This window comes from Spea bombifrons, chromosome 10 (assembly GCF_027358695.1).
Source record: "Spea bombifrons isolate aSpeBom1 chromosome 10, aSpeBom1.2.pri, whole genome shotgun sequence".
NCBI lineage: Eukaryota > Metazoa > Chordata > Amphibia > Anura > Pelobatidae > Spea > Spea bombifrons.
In genome coordinates this window covers 6,644,435-6,670,116 of record NC_071096.1, presented here as the reverse complement: position 1 = coordinate 6,670,116, position 25,682 = coordinate 6,644,435, and the positions used below count along the sequence as shown (strand labels likewise).

Genomic DNA, 25,682 nt, shown 5'->3' with positions numbered 1-25,682 from the left:
GCCCCAAACCCTCAGCGATGCGCCTCCAAAGCCAGAACCGTCTTGTCGAGATACCCAGACAATTGCCCCGATTACTGAAACCCACAGCAAACCGAACAACCTGCCACTCGAACGCTCCGTGAGTCTCTAATCTCCGCGAGTCAGGTCACCCCGTCGCGCTGCACCCAAGCCCTACGTACAGTCACGCTTACCCACAACGTACGTCCCTAACAAGCCCGCAAACATGGCCGCTAGTAATGCATTCCAATCATACTCTAAATATAGCTTTATATATATATATATCCCACATATCCTCATCCGTCCGTATTCCAATCAGCGATAAAGCCCTACTGCGGCTCCTTCATACATACATCCACGGATCCATTAAAAATAAATGATGCTTCTTCATTCACGGCCGACGCGTTTCTCTCCAGCCCCCCTTGCTTTGTGATGGCTTCATGCGTTACACTCTCCATCAGCTCTCTTCATTCTCTCGCTTTATCATCCATCTCATCTCTCTGCGCTTTTTTTTTCACTGTAAGATGGTTTTAGGTCTTCAGCGTTTTTCCAACATTATGCATGGCGGGGTTGGGGGCAGAGTAATGTGGGGAGAAGGTTATCGAGGGGCGTCTTTCCTTGGTTTGCACCCAGACGCCCGGTTTACCAGAGTCCGACACGGTGGAGGCACAGAAGAGAGGAAGCCTCTGACCCTTCGCCGTCCCACCACTTCGGCAGCTTCTTCTGCTCCGCTGCCCGTACGCGAGCAGATTGTCCATGCACGGAAAGGATTCCATAGAATAAACTGTAGCTATTCCAGATATATATCTTCTGTGGGACATGTGTACTCCACGTACTCTCTGTAAAACTGCTGGAAGGCTCTCCTGAACAAGAGAAAAGACGATTCAGAACGGAAATGAACGGGAAACCAACCGGCAACCCGACATGGCGTGACGTGGGTAACCAGCGGTGCCATGACATCATATAGCGCATCAATATATTTGGGGGAATTTGTATCAATAACAACCCAGCTGTCAACCCCCAGCTGATCATACTAGAGTGTGAAATACCACACCAACTATTCTACAAAACAATGCGATCATAACAACTTCAGATTCCCCAAGACTGCCGAAACCACATAAATAATTCACACAAGGCTGACCTGAGACATCCATAACGTGGAATCAATACATGTAGTTCTGGAGACCCCCACTAGGGGGCACCGCAGCCTCGCGTCTCCCGCAAATACAGACCGTGTTATGGATACATTAGGTGGGGTACTTCTGTAATTATTGTAGCCAATGCTTAAATATGTAATTAAAATAATTCTGCATCGCAAATATTCGACATGTATCATCATGTTCACTCTCATAGATATATATATATTTATTTATACATTAGCGCTCAAAAGTTTGGGGTCACTTAGCTGTTTTCATGGAAAACAAGGAGATTTTTGGCTGCAACATGATTGCAAAAGGGTTTCTAACAATCAATTAGCCTTTTAAACTTAAACTTGGATCAGTGAACACAACGTGCCACTGGAACCCAGGAGTGATGGGAGTGATAAAGGGCCATTGGAACACAGGAGTGATGGGAGTGATAAAAGGCCATTGGAACACAGGAGTGATGGGAGTGATAAAGGGCCATTGGAACACAGGAGTGATGGGAGTGATAAAAGGGCCATTGGAACACAGGAGTGATGGGAGTGCTAAGGGCCATTGGAACACAGAAGTGATGGGAGTGCTAAGGGCCATTGGAACACAGGAGTGATGGGAGTGCTAAGGGCCATTGGAACACAGGAGTGATGGGAGTGATAAAGGGCCATTGGAACCCAGGAGTAATGGGAGTGATAAAAGGGCCATTGGAACACAGGAGTGATGGGAGTGCTAAGGGCCATTGGAACACAGGAGTGATGGGAGTGATAAAGGGCCATTGGAACACAGGAGTGATGGGAGTGATAAAGGGCCATTGGAACACAGGAGTGATGGGAGTGATAAATGGCCATTGGAACACAGGAGTGATGGGAGTAATAAAGGGCCATTGGAACACAGGAGTGATGGGAGTGATAAAGGACCTCTGTATCCCTATGAAGATATTTCATTCAAAACCAGCCGTTTCTAGCTACAATAGTCATTTACAACATTAACCCTGTCTGAGCTGGAATCCATTTCATGTTATTTTAAAGGACAAAAACAAGGAAATGTCTAAGTGACCCCAAACTTTTGAACAGCAGTGTATATGTGAGTGTGTGTTATGATACCAGGTTTAAGTATGACTTATTAGGTCAAATGCAACAAAAATGTGTCACTGTGCTTCTCCTGAGGTCTTTCATCACAAGGTGTTACAAAAATTAAGAGGTGCGACCAGGAATATCTTCCCTCGTCACAGTTTCACGTAGATAAATGTTCACCAAGGATTTCCCCAATTATCTAGGTGCAGTTTTGGATCGGGGGAACAGTAATCCCGAATGTCTCCCCACCCTCAGTTCTTACCCAACAGACTCTGCTAAGGGTTTGGTTGATTCTTCGGACACAAAGACATGACACGCAAAGCGATGGTCGGAGGGGTGCTTAGTTATGAAGCCAAAATACCTAAAACGGGGAAAATAGGAGTATAAAAACATGGAATGAAAAGAGAAAAGAGTTTTGTGACTGATCGAAGAAATCCAGGGCCACTTACTTGCTGTTCTTGGGGTGGTAGCCACAGAATGAGATGTTATTTAACTGGAAGAAGTGGCTGCATGTGTCTACCTGCTGGAGAGCAAAACGCTTATAGACATAAAGAGAAAACAACATTAGTGAAGCTACCAGCCAGCTGACCCATGGGATCTTACCTGGCTGTGGTCCTCAGGGTCATCTCCTCGAACCGCAATTTTCACCCCTCGGAGGCTGATCTCAAGAACACAGCTGGATGGAGGATTTGACAGCACCGTAAGGCGACGTGACATGGCGATCTGTAACACAACGTTTGAGGATCAAGGGAGATCCTATCAACTCCCGACATTATTGTGGCTTCGTGACGGACAATGCGGAATCACAGAAGAATCATAGAAGATTTGAGAAGTTTAAAAAAAGTTCAGGAGTACATTTAACCTGCTAGGTGGCGCCTGCCCTCAACACTCGGGACACTAAAGCAGAGATGATCTTAATGGACATTAACCTTCTGCATGGCCGTGCAAAGGACTTCGGTTCCCTTGTGATACGGAACTTGCACAGAGCCGAGGAACTTCACCCAGAACTGATCCACCCAGTCGGAGGTTCGATTTTCTAAAGAGGAAACACAATAAATTACCGTGAACGCTTCGAGCAGCACAAGCCCTGTTTTCATCCTCTGATGGTTAAATGAGAATCCATGTAACGACAATTTATATATTATCGTCCTCCTAGTTTGGGATGAGAGCACCTACTCTTACATGACATTCTCTTGGTTTCTCCACCAAAGGATTCTGTTTAAGGCAAGAAGGTACTTCTGTCGCTGTTAATAAACGTTACCTGCCATATGATCCGGCTCCTTTTTCACCTGGACAGCATAGAAAGCAGGGAATATTCCACGCTCTCCTGTTCGCATGTTAAAGGCTTCGTACCAATAGTCCTCTGCTTGAACTTCCACCAACAGAGGGTCCTCCTCCTCCAGTTCCAACTCCCCAGGGTGACGAGGAATAAACCTGAGTTCAGAATAAGAATAAAATTAAAGAAGTAAAAAGAAATCCCATGTGATCAGACTGGCAATCTTTGAATCAGAAGAGACCACTTGGAAATTGCCCCACTACCCCCATTGCCAGTCCGTCTCTTTTAGGTGGTCGGGTGAAAGTCTAGATAATGAAGTATAAGTGAGGACACTGATTGGGAACGCCGGATTCTGCAGCGAGGGTAGACGATAAACTTATATTTAAGAGGGGTGATGGGAGAAGACAGGACAGGGCATTATAAATTAGAGGTTCCGATCGGGTTCTACAGGGTAATGAGGACATGGGCGAGTCAAGCGTTGGATGATTTACCTGAACACCGCTCGATGTGTCTGCTCTTGCTCCTCACCATTTATCACACATGAAAATAACCCAAAGGAATCTGTAACTGATAAGGTTTAGAGATTGAGGGTCCCTAGAATACAAGAGCCCCTTCACATACACGACACCCAAGCAATTGGCCTTCCAATGACCACAATACAGCAGAATTCACCCATCTAAACCTCGAAAATACATCAAACAATTCAACCATACCCAGAACTAGAACTATGGGTTCCACAGGGAGCTTGGAGAACCCCAACCACCATCCCCACCAAAGAAAGTGTTAGCAAAACAAACAAATATACATATACAGCAGGTGCTACAGACATCCAACCTCAAGTCCTCCAGAGGGATCAGAATTGAAATGTGTTATTTAACTCTATGCGTTTCACTCACTCGTGCACCGTGAACGCCCGTTCATGAAGACGTTGAGGAATTTTTTGGAGTACGAGACATCGCCCTCTGGAGAGGAGCTCTCAGAAAGGCACACAGACCTCCGAACTCTGTTCCCTTCCCTCCCGGCAGCTACCACCCGCTGCCCTTCTTCTTCTTCGTATTCCTCCCCGACGGCCGACTCATAGGGCGAGGAGACGCAGTTGTCGTATACGGTACCACTGTCACTATCATCGCTGTATCCTGCGTAACACTGCCGCAGGCTGACCAGCTGAAGCTGCACATTCTCGTCAACCACCAGGGTGTACTTTACAGAGTCATAAGATAGGCCGCTGGTATCAGAGCTCACCGACGACCTCTGAAGGGCACGATGGCAACTTGCTCTGCCAGGGCATCCTAGGTACCCCACCCCATCCTCTCCTTCCTCTTCCTCTTCACTGATGGATAGCTGCTGCCGACCACCGCCGTGCGAACGGGTGGTGATGTCTACATCTGAGCTGACGGACATACGGCAAGGTCCAGACTGTGACACAAAAGGTTTTTCAGGCTCTGGGGGGTCTGAGCACCTTTGGACAGGAGTGAGGAAGATCTCCTCTGTAGGTTCCAGTCTGACGTCTGTCTGGTAGCGAATTCTATCTCGCTGAGGGTCCAGGCGAGACCTGGCGGTGGAGCGGCCCGAGGGGTCGTTAGCACTCTGCGTTGTGTTGTTACGTCGGCATGGGGTATCTGTAGAGGTTCCACGGTCTTGGGTGATAGCAGGTTGGTTGCCCTCATCGCTCAGACACACATGTTCGTTGGATGGTGTGGTCTCCCCTAGAAAAACAAAAAATCTGTATCACAAACCCTTTCACCCACATCAGCCCTCCCATTCTATTTATTTATAAGCCCATACTTCTACATTATACATTATACAGCTCTCTATTGCTGTGTAAATCCTTTTTTTTTTGTTGTGGTGCCATATGATATCACTTTATTTACTCATGCAGACAGTGCCAAGCCTAGGTGCGCGGGCAGGGAGCACAACACGAGGGGTGAAGACTGTGCTGGCTGCATTGGCACAGACTTCATGCTCTGCCCCTTGAGCTCAAGCTGTTTGGGCACAAAGTTGGCAGAGACAAGCTGTTTGGAGACAAAGATAGCACAGACAAGCTGTTTTAAGACAAAGATGGCACAGACAAGCTGTTTGGGCACAAAGATGGCAGAGACAAGCTGTTTGGAGACAAAGATGGCACAGACAAGCTGTTTTAAGACAAAGATGGCACAGACAAGCTGTTTGGGCACAAAGATGGCACTGATAAGCTCTTTGAATGCAAAGATGGCACAGACAAGCTGTTTGGGAACAAATATGGCACAGACAAGCTGTTTGGAGACAAAGATGGCACTAACAAGTTGTTTGTGGACAAAAGTGACACTGATAAGTTGTTTGGGGGACAAAGTTGGCACTGTGAGAAGTGGTTGACATTTTACTTGGGGGAGTGGAGACGCCCAAAGAGGTGGCGTGGTTGCCGTAGAAAATGGGTGTGGTTAGAAGGGTTATGTTTGTTAAGATGACGAGTTAGCAATATAGCCACACCCACCTGAGGGCACCAAACAAATGATTGCACCCAGGCGTCAGTGACCCTAGGATCGGCCCTGCATGGAGGTGGGGCAATTAACAGGGGTAGCTTCCAGTTAAATGGTGGGATCAACAACAGATGTTGGGGTTTTTTATAATGTTTATTGATTTTGTTTCTGAAGAAGTCAATTAGGAAAACTCACCGGTCTTCAGAGGAGACGAGGAGCGGGAAACTCTTTCCTGCCAAGTGTATTTCTTCCCCAAAGAGTTATTATTCAACGTGTCCTAGAAAATAAAGAGAACGGTGGTGCTTTGAAATATGCCTGGAGCACGCAAACACTGTGGCGGTGTACAAAAATGTAGGTCGAAATACTGAATAAAAACATGTCCCGTGTTTAAAACGTCCCTCTACGTGGCACTTCCCTGCCCTCTATTTGCATTAAATTGAATGGTGGGGGAGAGAAGGGTTAGTTGGTGCCAGGCAGAGGGATCTCTGATGACTCAATAGAGCCCAGAGCTGCCATTCCTCCGGCTGCTACAACCATGGTAACTACTACTCCATTCACAAGGGTTTGGCGAGAGGAAAGTGGAGGGAACAAAAGTAAGAGGATCTAGACAGAGTTTAAATAAAGTACATCGGGCACGTGATAACAAAAGATTAAGGAAGAAAAGTTAAAAAAAGGGACAAGACAGAGACGCAAACATGCTGTTTAGTTAACGATGCCCTAAAGTATTCCGGCTTGGGTAGTTAGGGTGGGATGAAGGAGTGCAGCAGGGTGGTGAAGGTTGAGGTGTGATGGAGGAGATCTAAACTGGATGGGGTATGATGGGGGAGATCGAGGCTGTGTAGGGATCATGGAGGAGATGTAGGCTGGGCATGGTGGGAAGAACTTTATTATTATTATTATTATTATTATTAGCTTTTATTTATTAAGCGCCAACAAATTTTGCAGCGCTGTACAATTTAAGTGGGGCAATTAACACATACATAACAAATATACATTAATAGGTACAGACACATAAGGAGATGAGTCTTATGGTATTTTTACACAAAGTTCCTGGCAGGAAAGGTGGGCTTTTGAGGGTCCCGCTCGAGAGCTTACAATCTAAAGGCATAGTATGGTTAATTGAATCAAAGGGAGGGGTGAAAAGAGGGAGTAGTAGCTTTCTTGTGGCAGTAATTAGGGGTAAGTGGCTTCAGGATTCACCATTGGGTGGGGTGTAGTGGGGAGATCTTGGGTGGGTACAGTGAGGGTCATTGTGGTGTAGATATGTATATGGAGGGGGTCTAGGCTGGGCATGGTGGGGAGATCTAGGGTTGGTGCGCCGTGTTGGGGAAATCTTGGCAGGACATGGTGTGGGGAGATGTAGACGCGCTATAGTGTGGTGGGGAGATACTGTGTATGGTTGGTAGCAATGTAGGACAGCATAGGCTGGGAGAGGGAGGGAGAGTCCTGCCATATACTGTGGGCCACTAAGCTAGTGGGAAACCAGGTTCTCCAGTATACACGGATATGTGTCACTCACACCCAATGGCCATGACTCGCCGTGGCGGTATAAAGTGTGGGGAGCAGAGGACCACCTCCACCAGGCATGGAGGCCTAACCCTTACTCAAAGAGCCGTGTGGTGCAGTGGATGTGCTTTTAGGCTGCACCTTTACCAAGTTCTCCGGGTAGAGCCCCAGATGGGATGCAAGCGGGTAACAAAAACATTAGGGGCAGCCCTGCATGGTGTTAATAGAGCTGGGCCAGGCTGGGGATGGTACGATGAGACTAGAAACCAGTTCAGTTCTTGTCTTTACACATCAGAGGGAACTGTGGACTGAATGTGATGAGAGTCTCCCGGTTGATGGGAGAGGCTGTCTGGAGGTTACCGAAATACATGGGAGATAAGCCATTTGCCAGATCTCATCCCATTAGCAGTCACTGACAGGATTAAACGTTTCCTATTAGCCGAGATTACAGCGCGGGTGCCGAGCATCTGTCATGGGCTATTCGGATATTTTGAGAGAGCCTCCATATTGACAGCCTCCACCCAGCCCCCGTCCTCTCACATTTTTCATCTGCATTTGTGTATTTAGTTAGAACAACCAGGGATGATGGTAACCCCACACTACGCCATGGCGGGTGGGCCATCACTTAAACCCTTTCAGTGCCACGCAATCCCGTAGCCGTTCTCTTGTAACCATCCTCGACACCGGCCGTATGTTTGACAGTCATTAGCTGAATGTTGTGTTTTTGTCAGCATGTGTATTTTTTGTGTTGCTTGTGTGGTGTGTTATGTGAAGGTTGTTACCTAAAGCGGTGTCGATACAATGTAACTATGTTTGTTTGATTGTTATTAAAAAGATATATAGAACTCGTATTGTTAAAAGAACAACGTATGGAACCTTTGTGTCTTCTGCAGCTAGAGCCCCATACAGATCTATCAGTAGATGTCGGCATGGAGGTCAACCAGGCATTAGGTCGACCCAAACTTTATCGGATACAAAGTTACCAAAGTTCTTTGGTTTCTCCGACATGTCATGAAAGACACTAGCCAATACGGTATGTACCATCCTCAGGACCTGAGTTTGTAGTCATCAAAGAACTGGTTGGACACTCTTTGGATTTTCTCATACACACGCGCAAGAACATATATGTTACCTGTGTCCGAGGGGCCTGTGGGAAAAGGTTGAGGGTGGTGGGTCTCTTGGGCCTATAGGTGTCCATCGATGGAGGAAGAACAGGCCTGGGGTCAGCAGAAGACACGGTCTCTTCTTCGTGAAACTGAACGGCATCAATCAGGTCCAACTGCAGCATCTCAGCCTGGATCCGGCTAGCAGCTCCCGCCCCTGATGGGGCCAGACCGGGATCGGCACGCAGACGGCCCTGGGGGATCAGGAGACAAAGTCATGGGATGAGGGGGGAGGGAGAAAAACAGTCAGCGTGACATCATCTGCCACGGGGAGGGGGGGGCGAGTAGCGGATCTGCCTGGTCGAAGGGACGAGTGTCAAACTTATTCCCCCTCCTAGGGGGTAATAGGACATCACAAAAGCTATGGGCAAAGCATCTGGCGGCAACAAAAAAGCCATAGAATTGGATGTTCGTAGGAACCCATTGAGCGCCAGACCCAGTGCGAGAGAAAGAAGGGCGTAAAGTCACCACACACAAGCATCGCGGGACGGGCACTCGCTCGGAATAGTAATTACTGGAGAAAACATGTAGGAAAGAATAGGAAACGGGGAGATAATAGACAAAAAAAAGCATTTAGAGGGAGGGGAGGAGGAAAGACGTCGCCAAAACATGACCTCAGCCCCCCGCAGAGACCATGTGCCCCGAACGGAGACAAATACAAGCGGAATACATCAGACAAAGACACGGAACCCATTATCCATCCGCTGCTACATCATACAAAATAACAGATATAACTCCGGCTTTAAACGGACAGCGCCAAGACGTTTTTGGTTATTTTTATCTATTTTTGTATCCCTTCAATCAGACCTTAATAAAATGTAACAATTGCGTGTTAAGGTTTTTTAGTTTTTTTTTAAAATAGATTTTAATGCTGATTTTAATACAGGGTGGCTTCTCGGCCGTTCATATTTATTGACTTTTTAAGGGTTACACGTAATAAAAGATTTCAAGAAAACTGAGGCGGAATGACACGGAAAAATACTAATTAAACGGTCCTCGTGGGATGAAGAGTTTAGGTGCATGACGGGAAATATTATAATAAGCAAAATTTGAGACAAATACTGGTGTAAATGTGTGTTTTTGTAGGATGTGAAAAACTGCAGATTGTTACAGAAAACTATTACTGACAGGAGCCATTCTGAAGCGGCATATTTGGAGCAATCACCATAGCAACCAATGCAAATTTTCAGCTAATTGCTCCTAATTTAACACTTTAAGCTTGAATTGCTCCACTTTCGCCACAAATATCTTCACCTGGATTAGCTGCAGTGTTTCTTTTATTCACCGTGCCGCTTCTTCTAGCTCTAATGGTGAGCCTGCATGCACCAAATCAGCTGTAACCATCAGCTGTAACCATAGCAATAACGAGATATAAAATATCCTCTTCCAGAAAAAAATATTCAAGGAAAAAGGTGATCGTAAACAAAAAAACATGGAACCCTGACGCATCAGATGAATTCTATCTCAAAACATGCCCAAACCAGTTAATATATATATATATATACTATGGTTCAAAAGTTTGGGATCACTTATAAATCTCCTTGTTTTTTAAAGAAAAGCACACTTTATCCATTAAAATAACATGAAATGGATCAGAAATCCAGACGGGGTTAATGCTGTAAATGACTATTATAGCAGGAAACGGATGATTTTTAATGGAATCTCTTCATAGGCATACAGAGGCCCTTTATCACTCCCATCACTCCTGTGCTCCCATGGCCCTTTATCACTCCCATCACTCCTGTGCTCCCATGGCCCTTTATCACTCCCATCACTCCTGTGTTCCAATAGCCCTTTATCACTCCCATCACTCCTGTGTCCCAATGGCCCTTTATCACTCCCATCACTCCTGGGTTCCAATGGCCCTTTATCACTCCCATCACTCCTGTGTTCCAATAGCCCTTTATCACTCCCATCACTCCTGGGTTCCAATAGCCCTTTATCACTCCCATCACTCCTGTGTTCCAATAGCCCGTTGTGTTCACTGATCCAAGTTCCAGTTAAAAAGGCGAATTGCTCGTTAGAAACCCTTTTGTAATTATGTTACAGCCAGAAATTTCCTTGTTTTTCATGAAAACAGCTCAGTGACCCCAAACTTTTAACCGGTAGCGTATATATATATATATATATATATATATAGAGAGAGAGAGAGAGAGAGAGACAGAGAGAGAGATAGATAGATAGATAGATAGATATAATATCAGTAGAGGACAGGCTGCACCCGCAGGGGAGACGTCCCAGCAGTTATAATAAATCTCTCTGTATTTATAGATCGCTCACCTTGCAGCGGCGGCTCTCGTTACAGTGCAAGCTGATTCCACATTCATCTGTGATTTCCGTGATTTCCGATAAATCCTCGTCTTCGAATTCCTCCAGTGTGATGTCGTGTGTGAGCCTGGGGGGGGACAGACCAAAGACGCGGGTTAAAACTTAAGCTCTCACTCCTACCACACTAATCCACGCAGTATACCCCCTATAAATCCACATTCACTCTTCATCACAAGTTATAGGTACCATTACTTTGCCCAAAGTGCTGTTCTCCCTATTTTTTCATTTTTATTGAACTAATTTGACCATTTGGGTAATAGTTGGACAAAAAAATATAAATAATAAAAATATTGGAATGGAAATAAGCTTCACAGGTAAAGCCTAGGGTGGGGTTTACCCTTTGAAGCTTATTTCTATTCTATTTTTTTTTTTTTGCTGCAATTTTCCTTTTTTTCCTTATTTTTTGTTACAGACTTAAAACGGACAAGGATTCACTATTTGCCCTAAATGCACAAGGTTTGTGACAGAGCTCCCCGAAGACTAAACGCGTGGATGAAGGTTTCAAATCCAGCTCGATACTTTATTGGGAAAATGATCATTATCGTGATTTTTTGAAATTATGTCATTTTTTATTATTATTAAAAGGGATTAAGTAAAATTATTCTAAAAGTGGGAAGATTTACCAGGGTCAGTAAGGTCTGTGACACTTTATCCTACAGAAGATGTTTCATCGTTTTGCTGAATTGTAATTTTAAAAATATGACTGGTCAAGAAGAAAAAATATTCTGAATGAAATCACCTGTATTCAAGCAGGGATTTCAGCTGAGCAAAGCATCCATTGTGATGCTCAGATATCATTTATTACCGAGTCCAACAATATTTCAGGGGTCCAAACCGGGACAGATGCGTTGGTGTGTGCGGCTAGAGGCGGGAATGGGCAGGGCTAGAAGCAGGAATGGGCGGGACCAGAGGCATGGTCATCAGCCCACCTTACCCAAAGAGCCACCTCCTGGCACTTGGCTGCAGAGCATACGCTCAGACCTGCTGCTCAGGGGAGATCAGATGTTCTGCCCAACAGGACCATAATCCCCGCTGCCCAAAAACGCGGGACAGGGGCAGTTACGTGAGACACTTGGGAGGTATGAAGTCAGCCGCAGGCTGTGTGACCCTGACCCAGAGAACCTGAAATGGGGTAAAAACCTGGGGACTTGAGGGGATTTTTTTTCAGCCATCTTCCAGAGCGAACCGAATCACAGAGGAATGATATTGCAATCAGTTTCTGCTCATCGTACCCGCTTTCTTGATGTAATTGGGTCAGTCTTATATTAGATGTAAAGGATGCCGAGCGACAGCCTGACCCAGTGGCACTGAATAGGGATGAAGTGGAAAATCAATGTGCAGCAGCTCAGGGAACGCGGAAGAGGCAGAAAAATAAATAAAAAAGGATACATTTTTAGCCGTCAACCTCTAAAAACATTGACTTTGTCTGGTTTTCTCGCTGTGTTGGTTTGCTCGACAGATTACAGAGCGCCGTAGTCTGGAGTGAGGAGGAATCACATGAAGGTCATTTGTAAGTTTGGCATATTGTGGTGGGACGCAGACACCTTAAAGTGAGAGCCGCCAAAGGGTTAACGAGAATGAGACAATTGCAAGGTCTCGCTTTATGGAGCTGAGCCACGGAGAACAAATATAGACGGGGAAGCGGATGGAGATTTCTTTAAAGGAAAATATGATAATTGTGGGATTTTCAGGCACTGGTTTAAGAAACTCTTGTATTTCAGATGAATAAAATATTTGAAAGTCCAGGTAGCTCGACAACAAGGTTTTCCCATCAAGGTAGCTTCCATCTTCACGCGATGATGGATGAAACACCAAACTCCTCTTATTCTCATAGACTTAGAACCTCACAGCTTCACAGCTTAGAACCTTCACAGTTTTGAGTTTCTTGGGAAAGCGTCACAGCTTTACTTGGTACGCTTGATCTTCAGAGTCAATTCTCAGGTCATTCTGGGCAATGGTGGACACCAAAGAGATCATTCCAGACTCATCTAGCGAAAGACAAGGATCATGATAAGCAGTTGCATCGCGTTTAGGTTTCTTCTCCAGGTTTAGTTCAACAAATGTAACCAATGGAAGTTCTGAGCTGAATGACTCCTACCGAGCAGGTCGTCCACAGAGGTCCTTCAAGAAGTTGACATTGGTGAAGACCTTCTTTCGTAAAAAGAAGAATGTTGGAAAATGAACTTGAACAGAAAATGTAACTCTCCCCTTTTTCTACAGATGCCTAATGTACCGGTTCATAACTGTCCTGGTTACTGTCCAAATAGAGGACCTATAAGGAATTTATAATACCCTCTTCGAATGGTGGCCAATAGACTACACTTCAAAGATAATGAATGCCAAATAAAGACCACATTTCTCCTTTTGGCCAGAAGTTACCAGCCCTCCAATGTCAGAGTTGAGATTGTACGGGACGTTACGGCACTGGGTCATACGGAAAAACCTAGAAGAACACCGGCTGAGGAGACTCTTCTAAGAGACATCCCAAAGAGAGAGAAAATATTATACTCAGCAGCTGAGAAAGTCCTTTACAACAAGAGTGGTCAAGATCTTTAATTCCTTATTTTTCAATTGCTACCCGTTAGTACAAAATGATTTTTAAATTGAGATTAATGGCCTATTTTTGCCAACTTTACTTGGCCATTACAGAGCATTTAGGGAAAAATAATGCTGATACAACATAACAAAAGCAAAGCTCTGCACTTGGCAAGGCTGTCTGCACAGTCACTCGGCTTTTTCTTTATGTAGCAAATAAATTCAAACAAAATCTGTTTCCTTGAGAAGTAGCAGCCGTGAGCTTGGCTATTACAACTATAACATTTTGCGGCATTTAAATCATTTATTTTATTGGCGATTGTTAAAGGTGCCGTCCCATCTATTCTGCTGAAGGCACCTCTTGTATGCCACAAACCTCATCCCTATCTTAATTTATATTTAGAATTAATCTGAGATTTGCTCTGCTGAGGTTAATTTCCTGGACTAACTTATTCCAACACACAAAAAAAGAAAAGGGCATTGATAGGTGGAGATACTTTGTTGCCATAGTGGCAGTAAACGTTTCTAAAAGGGTCAGCCATATGCTATTTAATGACTGTGGCCACTAAGTATTGCTAGCCAGGCAATTAAACTCGGAGGACGGGGAAACTGTATTTCCTATACCCTGAATAGTAGAATACTATATAGTAGCATATATATACACGGAAAAAGATCGACATATAGATGACTGTCCTATTAACCAATTCAGTGTTCATTTTAAGCTTATAATATATACATTTCCATCAATATTGTAATATAACATGTGTGAGTTTTAGTAACTTCCATCTAAATGGGAATTTTTTTTAATAAGCAGTTTTTAGATTGTAAGCTTTGTGAGCCAGACCCTCTTTCCTTAATGTATTTATGAATTCTAGCTTTGTCGGACCCTTTTAATGCATGGACCACGGAAATTGTTGGCGCTATATGAAGAAAAGATAACAATAATACAAAACACTTTAGAAAATGACCTCCATTCCCATCATGTCCATTAACCCCCGAGCTTTTAGAGTTCCCATCGACTGATCTGTTACTCTCTTGGGATGTCATATAGTCCGGACGCGTCAGTATGATGCAGTGATCTATGTCTTATAAGAACAACTGCCTGACCTTGGTTTTACTTTACTCTGAAAAGGATTTAAAAAAAATGCTTAAAACTAGTGATTTTTTAAAGTTATTTTGCTAGTAATAACCTATAAATGAAAAGCCTGGATTTCTCGATCCTCTCCCCAAAGCCAGGATTGATGGAAAGATAATCGAGCCGCTTGTGATGTTTATTTATGGTACATTTTGTTGTTCCACAAAATACTTACAATCTGGGGAATATAGGAAGATTTTTTTTTTTTTTTTAAAAAAAAGGTGTTTAGACTTATTTTCCGCTCTAATAATTCTATAACATCCAGATGAAAAGTCCGTCCGCAGCGACAGTATGGTGGATATGTATAAGTTGCAAACAGGCAATTAACTAGTTAAATAAACACACACAGAAATGATATTACTCCTTTAATAATAATATTAATAATAATAATATTATTATTATAGTTGTGTTTATATAATCATCATAATGATTATTATGATTGTTGTTGTTGTTGTTATTATTGTTATTATTGTTATTATTATTCTATTTGTATATCCAGCAGTAAATGGCTCCATTGTATCAAACGTCATTCTAATGTATGGAGATTTTATGTTCTAGCTGTATGCGCCACTCAGCAATATGGAAAATATACCCTTAAACTGGTCCGTCTGAGACCCCCAGGGACTGGACTTCTATGACCTAACTCTACGTCTTTAGAAGCCACCATACTTCGCTCCGGCATTTACAGAGTTAAGGGAACGGAAAGCGCAGGACGCTCTGTTGTGCCTTTTATGCAAATATAAACCTCATAAAGTCTCATATAAACCGGCTTTCTGCGTCCGAGATGATCAATGAAAAGATCAAGCGAGCCCAGCTTCCGATAACACAGCCCTCTGCGCATGATGACAACGCTCCCGTTCCGTAACATCGTTATTAACCCCTCCACGGCCAGCTTCTCCGGCACAGGATCCAACCGTTACGGGACGTCAAGAAGATATCGTCCGACAAAGAGTGGAAATCTCAATCCCCCTCTGCGCAAGCCGCTGTACCTTTACAAAGCCCTTGCTCACCGGGTCTCCACATCGCTTCTTTACAGGGGCATTAAATAACGCCCCCCCGCCAGTGAATAACTCCTAATTTGCCCTCTGTGTTACAGCATTGGGGATCCAATGGCTATGTGACTCATCATCCCATGGGTATGAAAGAGTTAAAATGTTTTTCAGTACGCAGGGGTACTGGACTGGAGAAGGGCACTCCCTGTGCAGTGGCGCAGTACACACAGGTAGCCATGACTGCCCGATAACCCAGAATGTTTTCCCGTCAATCCGAGCCTCCACAACTGCATCGCCCCCCAAGTTGCCCACCCCGGCCCCCCCCAGCCGCGCCGTACCATTTCTCCCACTGGTTCTCCATCCAGCTCCCATCGTCCTCGCTGGATTCCATCCTCTCTGCCCATCGGGCTCCGTCTCGCCCGCCCGCTCCAGAGAATAACGCGCCGTCTCTCTGCCTCTCAGCACAGAATCTGTGCTCATTAAAAATACATGGCAGCGATGTGTCTGACAGCCGCACAATCTGCCGGCGCTGGCTTCTACGCTGCAGCCAAGCCCCGGTCGATAGCAAGTGATCTCCGCTCGCATATCCGTATGCTGTGCGCTACTGCAGCTCCCACATCACTCAGCCATGATGCATTAGCATTCCTCCCAAGTGTCCCTGTTTAGAACACAAGTCCCTCTTTCTTCCTCTGATGTTGCTTTTGTCCACGAGGTATAGAAATATGTGAGTTGGGATTTATTTAATGGAGCGGCTAGAGGGCAGGGAATTACCGACAGAATTTAGGACTTCTGATCGATATGGAATTCCACGAAGCATTTTGAAAAGAAATAAACGCATTTTATTCACAAACGCATTTTTTGTGCCGTTTCTATACACATTATCGGGGATTTCAGGGCCGTAGAACCCTGCGATACCCTCATACCCGGCAAACATTCCAAGCTCCTAGAAAAGAGGGGCATCAGGAGAGGAGAGAGGGACACAGAAATGTGGGGCCAATGAGGGACTGTCCCTCGTATAGCAGGGTACTCGGGAAGTACGTCAAATAAAACCACCTTGTTTCACTGATACAAATGGAGAGCCGATCCGGTCCAAAGAAGGTTTCCTATGAACCGAGTCACCAAGGAAACTGGGATATGGGGGGCAGGGATACATATGCCGGGAGGGGGGGGCTGTCAAGGTATAAAGCGTCCGTAACAGTAACAGTATCCACTCACAATAATGATAACGGGGAAAGAGAGTGTAAGCCTGCGAGCCGAGCCCTCTTTAGCTAATGTATCGCTTCGCCTAGTTTTGTCAGACCCTGTGAATATATATAATAATAATAATAATAATAATAATAATATATAAATAACGGATAATAATAATAAACGAGCGTACGATGAGAAGAATGAGGGGAGGCTCGTTGGTTACAGAGAGGCGGTGCTGGCTTGCAGGAGGTGCACACGGGGTTAATGATCAGTAACAGACTCCCCTCTGCTGAGACTAAGGATGAGTCATTCCGCTATCTGCAAACATGACATCATTCCTCATTCATGAATTTACTCTGTTGATACTAATGAATGTCGGGGCGATGTCACTATGACATCACTGAAACATTTACATAGAGGAAACAAACATTGTATCATCCAGCCCCACCTTCCATCATCAGGCGCACATTTTCATTGGCCGCACGTGTTGCCCGGATGATGCGTTAGTTATTCCGGATATAATGACAGGCAGAGGGTTATTCACAAAGTCATGCATGTTCACCCCGAATAATTTGCCCTGGAAACACCCGATATCTGCCACAGGTTATTATGGGCATAACTGCCAACAGACCAAAAATTGCCAGGACTTAAAGTGGTCAGAGTACAACGCAGGGTCTTTCCGCCACCCAGGTATTGTCACGTTGTGTGTTATCACAAGACACAGAAAGTTACCTAAAATGGTAGCTAAATGGGCTGTTGAAGGTGCCTTTACCATGATCTGCCCCCCGAGACCAGTTTGCCATCCTGCACACATAACTGGGAGCAGAAATATTAACCCTTTATTAGCCCATCGTGATGATTCTATGTAGCACAATATGTTACTAATACCGGTTCCCGTGGAAACCTCGCTGTGTCATTTTTTACAGATACGCTTAATTAAAACACCTGATTTCAAGCAGGGATATCAACTGTAACATATCGCCGTTGGGTGCACCTTTCTCCTGCTGTAAAGACTGAGACCTTAATCAGTCGTTGGTCTTGTCTTAGATTCAGGAGCCACATGCCCATCCCCTCATTGTGTTAGCCTCTACCACTTCAGCTGGGAGGCTGTTCCACTTATCCACCATCCTCCCAGTAAAGTAAATCCGCGTCTTGATGTCCATCATATGACGCGTCCATTAACTGAGCTCCACGGACAAGGCTTTAAAATAAATGAGCTAATTACTCACGGTGCGCCCGCGTGTTATGAGTTCCGCTGGCGTGATATATAAGATAACGTTTGGCGTCGGATCAAATGACACTCGCTGAATTATTCACAATCGATTAATGTGAAGTCATTTGTATCGAGGACAGAAAACCGCTCCCCGCCTCTACGTCCGACCCGAAGCCATACGTTCCACCGACGACAGCGAGGAATAAAAACGCAGAAATCATAATAATAATAATCGGTCATTGATACGCAGGAATTCCAAAGCTCCACTTATTCTCACTGATCCAAAAATACGAACTAAATGTACATGTACGGGCTCAAAATGCATTGTTTTCAATGGATTTAGGGACCGCCCATTGTCCTTAAGGGGTTAAACTAGTAATGTATTTTATTTACAAACATTTTTTTGCTGTTTATAAACAAATTATTGTGACTATTATGGCTGCAGAAACCTCGTACCCAGCAAGCATTCTGCTCTCCTAGACGGGAGGGGCGTCAGGGGAGGAAACTTGGATTCCAAGGAGGGACTATCCTCCTGAAATAGGGACAGTTAGGGGGTATGAGTATAGAAGAGCCAAAGTATCCATTTAAACCAACTTCCCTAGAAAGCCCCCCGGGGGTTAATCAGAAAGGATGCTGGGAAGGCGGAGCGTTGTGTAAAACACGTCGGACGGGAATGTTCTTTTAAATCGTCTTTTCCCACAAAAGCAATTTAGTTCCTTGAAACCACAGCTGAGGGTAACGGCGGATTCTGCGAGCGGAGAGCTGACGCTCGCTTAACCAATGACATCATTCCTGAAGCACGGTGCTGAGACGTGATTGGTTACCCGTTAGTTACACCGAACACAAAGTAATTCCGCACTTGGCTTTGTTCCTGATGATACTCAGGAACTCTCAGGGGTTTTTGCCCCAATCTTGGGGGTGAAGGGGCAGATTCTCGGGGTCACACAGTCTGGAGCCGACTGCTTCCTACCCCCCCCCCGCTGTGATCATAAATAAGACCCCCAGTTGGTGCTTTTGCTCCCAGTATGTTATGGTTGATATCCCTGCTTGAATGCAAGGTTTCCATGAGCCATTTGGCAACATATTTAGTCAGTCGCCACCTAGAATCTTCATGATTGGCTATTAAAAGGTTAAGTACAGACTGCAGGTCGTTTTTCCTAAATCGATTTAGTTTTGGTAAAAAGCCATTTAAATAAAAAGTGGGAAATTTCATGGACAGAAGGAACTGATGCGTTATTAAAAAAACACCCATCGATGACATCATAACTAGTCCCATTCATTGGCTCCATGGTAACGGTACGTTATGTCACAGCTTATATACATCAGTGAGGCCAGATGCCCCTTTGATTGGGGTATTAGGGTATTAATGATTGTGATTTCCATAGACGGCCCCAAGTAAAGCATTTGGTTAACGCCTTATACACAGAGCACCCCCCATGTAAAAGGGGCTCCCCCATATGGAATAACATTACATTCTAACGGACGAGTCCCGCTGATGATTATACCCCGCTAGGGTAATAGAGGAAGACACTCGAGCCTCAAAACATAGCATTATTATTAAACCTAATTATGAGATTTCTGGCAGCATTTAATTTGCTGAATAGATTGTCAGCGAGCAGAACACAGACCTCGAGTCTCGGCATAAAGACGGAGAGAGAGAGGGGAGAGAACCAGAGCGGAGAGGATACGGAAGGAAGAGAGATGTATTCCGGGGGGCTCGGAAACCCGCTCTCCGGGGGGCTCGGAAACCCGCTCTCCGGGGGGCTCGGAAACCCGCTCTCTGGGGATCTTTAACAGACGGGGCTGTAGAGGCGGCCGGCTCGCTGCGAGGGGTTTGTGGCTCAGAAGAGCTCTTTGGAACCTGTTCTCCATGACGCACACAGAGACTCGCTCTACTCCTGGGGGTCTCAATAACTCCCAAGGCTCTCCCCCCTTTATTCTGAAGACCCCATGGGACACAGTGCGAGTATCTTTGCCAAGCCAAGCGCTTAACCAGCCACTCTCATCAGCCACAAGAGAGACAGTCGCCTCCGTGACCTCCACCTCCGTATAGAGCCATAGCTCTCCATTATCAGAAAGTGACAGAAAGACAAAGCTTTTCATTTCCCCCCAACTGTCAGGGAAACGCGGCTCTCTATTTGCCACCAACTGTCAGATAGAAAGTTCTCTCTATTTGCCACCAACTGTCAGAGAGACCGGGTCCTCCATTTGTCACCAACTGTCAGAGAGACCGGGTCCTCCATTTGTCACCAACTATCGGAGAGACCGGGCCCTCCATTTGCCACCAACTGTCAGAGAGACCGGGCCCAGACTGAGAGATGGGGTACAACATCTATCAGCAGCCGCCAGAGACGCAAAGCTCTTTGTTTGCCACCAACTGCCGGAGACCGGAATCTCATTTGCCACCAATGGTCAGAGAAATGGGGCTCTCCATTTACTACAAACACCAGAGCATTCCAAGTGGTGGAGACACGAGGGACCCAAACACTCTCAGGGTGGTGACAGAGCACACAAGCAGAAAAATATTACTACCATCAACTGCCAGAGACAGAGACATCCATCAGCCGCCATTTACTCTTAACCACCTGAGCTGTAATTATTACCTCCAGCTGGCAGAGGTAGCTTTCCATCTGCCCCCAGGGGTAGAGACACCAGACGCAGCTTACGCACGAGTGAATCGCCCCCAAAAAGCTCGCTTCTCCCTATTCTCTACCGGCAACCCTCAGCGAGACTTTAAAGTGCGATGTGACCCCAAGTTTGCTGTTATTTGCAAAACAGAACGTCACCCGAGGCCGATTCTCACTCCGTTTTGGAAATATTCCCCCCGTAATCTGAATATATTTAAATACGCGGGCGCTGGCTGCCTGTTTATGCAAATTAGCTGTAAAATACAGCTTTCTAACCTCCGCCTAGTAATCTGGGGACCCCAAAAACTACTTCTGGCTCCGGTCTAGTGAATGGGGGGATACAATCAGCGTATTCTATTCTATTGCCGATCATCATGGGGAAAGGGAATGCACGGGGAGACTGTCGCCGGTTCTGTCTCTCTTTGGGACGAGGGATCTGCCGGTTCGCTCCCCGTCGCCGGGGCTGCCGGACACCATCGCCGGATCCCTCTTTAATCGCTTCGTTTGCGGAGTTTGCTCAGGCTGCAGTAACTTGGAGAGAAAAGGCAGCCATCCGGGAGGAATGCAATCAGCCGAACCCGCTGTGACAGCACGGAGCCGCGGGCGCTCTGTCTACCAGGAGCTCGGACGGATCCTTCGTCCAGAGCCTCCAGCGGGAAGGCATGAAGCCACCGCGTCAGACAGCTGTGCCCACCGGACGCCGGACCATGGGCCGTGAGATACCTCCGAGTGCCTAGCAGCAATCAGCCCCCGATAAAGGCTGAGTCCGTATAGCGGTGTGCTGCCCGACGCCGTGCCTATGGTGCTGAACCCAATGGGTGCGCAGGTTGGAGACACAGGGATCCTAGGCATGGTCCTGGATTTAGGACTCTGATTCCAATAATCCAGACCCCCCTAGCACATGGACCTTTGCCTATTCCCATGTGTGCGCCGTCTCTACAGGTGTGTAATCGTCTCACTGCCTGTCTCTAATCCACGGCTGACGGTACGCTTCGGAGGAATGGATCAAATGTTCCGGGATCACATTACAGATCCCGCCATTGATGACGGCCACAATCCAGATCCCTGCGATTTTACCTCAGAGGACCCCGGGCCGCCTCAGCCGCCCTGCTTGCTGCGAACCAAGCCAAAGACCGCAGGGATTTTGCATGATGGGAATTGTAGTACGTAACCCATGAAGTGCCAGCGGGAGTCCAGTGACCCCGGGCCAACGCTACGAAGGCTTAAAGAAAATGGCAGGTGTGAAGGCCAAACATTAAACATATACCCCATTGTACAACGCTGCAGTATATGGGGGCGCTATATAAATGAATAATAATAATATTCAAATACATAATACTTAAAAAGAAACTGAAAATGGATTATGCTGACAATCTGAATTTACATTCAACGCGATTCCTTACATTTATATCTCCAGCGGTCACACGGCTCTGAATTTACTCCTCCTCGCCGCTGGTGACGGGGTCTTCAAAACACTGAATTATTCGATCCAATCCACAGCCAAGGATGGCAAACTCGGGCTGGTGGGGACTACAACTCTCCACACTCTAATCCAGCCACAGGTTAAATACACATTTCTAACAACCAAGACGACAGACGCAGACTACAACCCCCATCATGCTCAGCCAACAGTCATCTGGATGCCCTTTCAATCCATATCCTAACTCCCGCCTCACCCAATCACAATGGTTGTCTGTTGCCGCTTTCACAGCCCAGCAACCCCTGTTACTCACATACATGTATACATGCACATACATGTTTGTATGTAGAAGGTAGTGATGTAATATTCTCAGACCTGTTAACCCATTGATGGCCGGTCATCAATTCATATTCCCTATCGAGCAGACATGTCTTATCAGTCTATTAACCCATTGCCGACTGAGCACTAATTCCCATGTTTCCTATTTGTGTATTTCACTCCATTAACACCACACCCTGACGGCTGAGGGGATTATTTGGCACCAGCGGCGGAGCGGGGAACACCGCCACAGCCGTGTGTCCACGCAAACACCCAAACACATACATTATACATGGAGGGAATAAATAAATCCATACATGGCAGAGACACATCAATATCAAAATCAGCCAAGCCGTGCAGGAGAGGGGAGAAGCAAAGGAGTGGATTACAAGATCATGTCGGACTAAGAGATTTTAAGAAGGGGAAGGTTTGGGGAGAGGGTGGTAGACGTTACCTGAAATGTGGAGGAGAGGCGAGATGCATCCCCAGGAAGGGAGAGGAGCTTGCAGGGGTAGGGGACGCTTTTTCTCTCTCCGCCATTCTCTCTGAGATACACAGCCCTGGCCAGGGAGAGGGAGGAGGGAGGAGAAGCGAGAGAATGAGAGAGAGGAGGAGGAGAGAGGGGGGATGCTGACAGGTAGAATGGAGGAAGAACCAAGTGGCAAAGAGAGGAAGGAAGACTGACAGGTGGGTGGAAGTGGATGTGGGATGGATATGATACAGTATGGATGTGGGAGGGATATGATACAGTATGGATGTGGGATGGATATGATACAGTATGGATGTGGGATGGATATGATACAGTATAGATGTGGGATGGATATGATACAGTATGGATGTGGGAAGGATATGATACAGTATGGATGTGGGATGGATATGATACAGTATGGATGTGGGAGGGATATGATACAGTATGGATGTGGGTAGGATATGATACAGTATGGATGTGGGATGTATATGATACAGTATGGATGTGGGAGGGATATGATACAGTATGGATGTGGGTAGGATATGATACAGTATGGATGTAGGTAGGATATGATACAGTATGGATATGGGATGGATATGATACAGTATGGATGTGGGAGGGATATGATACAGTATGGATGTGGGTAGGATATGATACAGTATGGATGTGGGATGGATAGGATACAGTATGGATGTGGGAAGGATATGATACAGTATGGATGTGGGTAGGATATGATACAGTATGGATGTGGGATGGATAGGATACAGTATGGATGTGGGAAGGATATGATACAGTATGGATGTGGGAAGGATATGATACAGTATGGATGTGGGAGGGATAGGATACAGTATGGACGTGAGATGGATATGATACAGTATGGATGTGGGGCGGATATGATACAGTATGGATGTGGGAGGGATATGATACAGTATGGATATGGGATGGATATGATACAGTATGGATGTAGGTAGGATATGATACAGTATGGATGTGGGAAGGATAGGATACAGTATGGATGTGGGAGGGATATGATACAGTATGGATGTGGGATGGATATGATACAGTATGGATGTGGGAAGGATAGGATACAGTATGGATGTGGGAGGGATATGATACAGTATGGATGTGGGATGGATAGGATACAGTATGGATGTGGGAGGGATAGGATACAGTATGGATGTGGGATGGATAGGATACAGTATGGATGTGGGACGGATATGATACAGTATGGATGTGGGATGGGTATGATACAGTATGGATATGGGATGGATATGATACAGTATGGATGTGGGAAGGATAGGATACAGTATGGATGTGGGTAGGATATGATACAGTATGAGTATGGATGTGGGTAGGATATGATACAGTATGGATGTGGGAGGGATATGATACAGTATGGATGTGGGAGGGATATGATACAGTATGAGTATGAATGTGGGATGGATATGATACAGTATGGACGTGGGATGGATATGATACAGTATAGATGTGGGAGGGATATGATACAGTATGGGTGTAGGTAGGATATGATACAGTATGGGTGTAGGTAGGATTTGATACAGTATGGATGTGGGTAGGATATGATACAGTATGGATGTGGGGCGGATATGATACAGTATGGATGTGGGATGGATATGATACAGTATGGATGTGGGAGGGATATGATACAGTATGGATGTGGGATGGATAGGATACAGTATGGATGTGGGATGGATATGATACAGTATGGATGTGGGAGGGATATGATACAGTATGGATGTGGGATGGATAGGATACAGTATGGATGTGGGATGGATAGGATACAGTATGGATGTGGGATGGATATGATACAGTATGGATGTGGGAGGGATATGATACAGTATGGATGTGGGATGGATATGATACAGTATAGATGTGGGAAGGATATGATACAGTATGGGTGTAGGTAGGATATGATACAGTATGGGTGTAGGTAGGATTTGATACAGTATGGATGTGGGTAGGATATGATACAGTATGGATGTGGGGCGGATATGATACAGTATGGATGTGGGAGGGATATGATACAGTATGGATGTGGGATGGATAGGATACAGTATAGATGTGGGACGGATATGATACAGTATGGATGTGGGAAGGATATGATACAGTATGGATGTGGGATGGATATGATACAGTATGGATGTGGCATGGATAGGATACAGTACCATGTACATAACCCCATAATAACATAAACATGTTTTTCATGCCTTCCCGCGTGGATATTATTACATCACGGACTTAAAGGGGAAACGTTAGCATCATAGCTTTTAGCAATATTGATTAGTGAAAAACCCTTACCAAGGCTGCCTGAGCCAAGCAACAGCTGCTTAAGAAAAGGTTGGAGATGTATGGGGAGGAATAATCATGCAGAACCTGAGGACAGGGAGTTAAGATGGCTGCTCCAATGGTATACACAAGGTATGCTATATATGTTTCGGATTTTAATCTATGAACACTTATTTAGTAGATTGGACCATAAAACATAAGGCGAGACATAAGATTTGGAAAAGAGGCAGATCCGCTCGACTTCATCTTCTGGGGTCTCAAGGATTCTGGGGTTAAAAGTTGTGAAAAGGTTAACTTTCAGAAATCTCCTTTTACAATCTGTAAATACAATTCCCGGGATCAGAGATCCAGCAACAGCGCTAACGAGCGATTAGAATTCCGATACTTTGAAATCCTTCCAAGGACAGATAGAGGTGACAAGAGATTGACGCTCGCATTCATAATTATCCGCTATCTGCACCCCCGACCCTGCAAGAGGATAAATTACTGAGAGCCGACGTATAACCACATACAGGAAACAAATGAACAAAGGGTAGGTTTGCT

The 25,682-nt window shown here is 45.5% G+C and overlaps 1 protein-coding gene across 3 annotated transcripts; it reads right to left on the bottom strand.

The window, feature by feature from the left end:
• Positions 1–408: 408 nt before the first annotated feature.
• On the bottom strand, positions 409–22,927 carry MAPK8IP1 (mitogen-activated protein kinase 8 interacting protein 1). Of its 3 annotated transcripts, none has more exons than XM_053449264.1 (12): positions 22,818–22,927; positions 10,888–11,002; positions 8,577–8,801; positions 6,134–6,215; positions 4,379–5,188; positions 3,974–4,049; positions 3,468–3,640; positions 3,136–3,242; positions 2,810–2,929; positions 2,656–2,726; positions 2,469–2,567; positions 409–860 (listed from the first exon to the last, which is right to left on the bottom strand). In XM_053449264.1, exons 1-12 carry the CDS (start codon positions 22,901–22,903, stop codon positions 788–790), a joined length of 2,037 nt encoding a protein of 678 aa, XP_053305239.1. In that variant the 5' UTR covers positions 22,904–22,927; the 3' UTR covers positions 409–787. The 3 variants fall into 3 exon arrangements, with proteins under 3 accessions (XP_053305239.1, XP_053305238.1, XP_053305240.1); XM_053449263.1 differs by having other exon boundaries at positions 410–860; positions 2,656–2,729; XM_053449265.1 differs by having other exon boundaries at positions 410–860; positions 2,656–2,729; positions 3,974–4,043.
• Between the last annotated feature and the right edge of the window lie 2,755 nt (positions 22,928–25,682).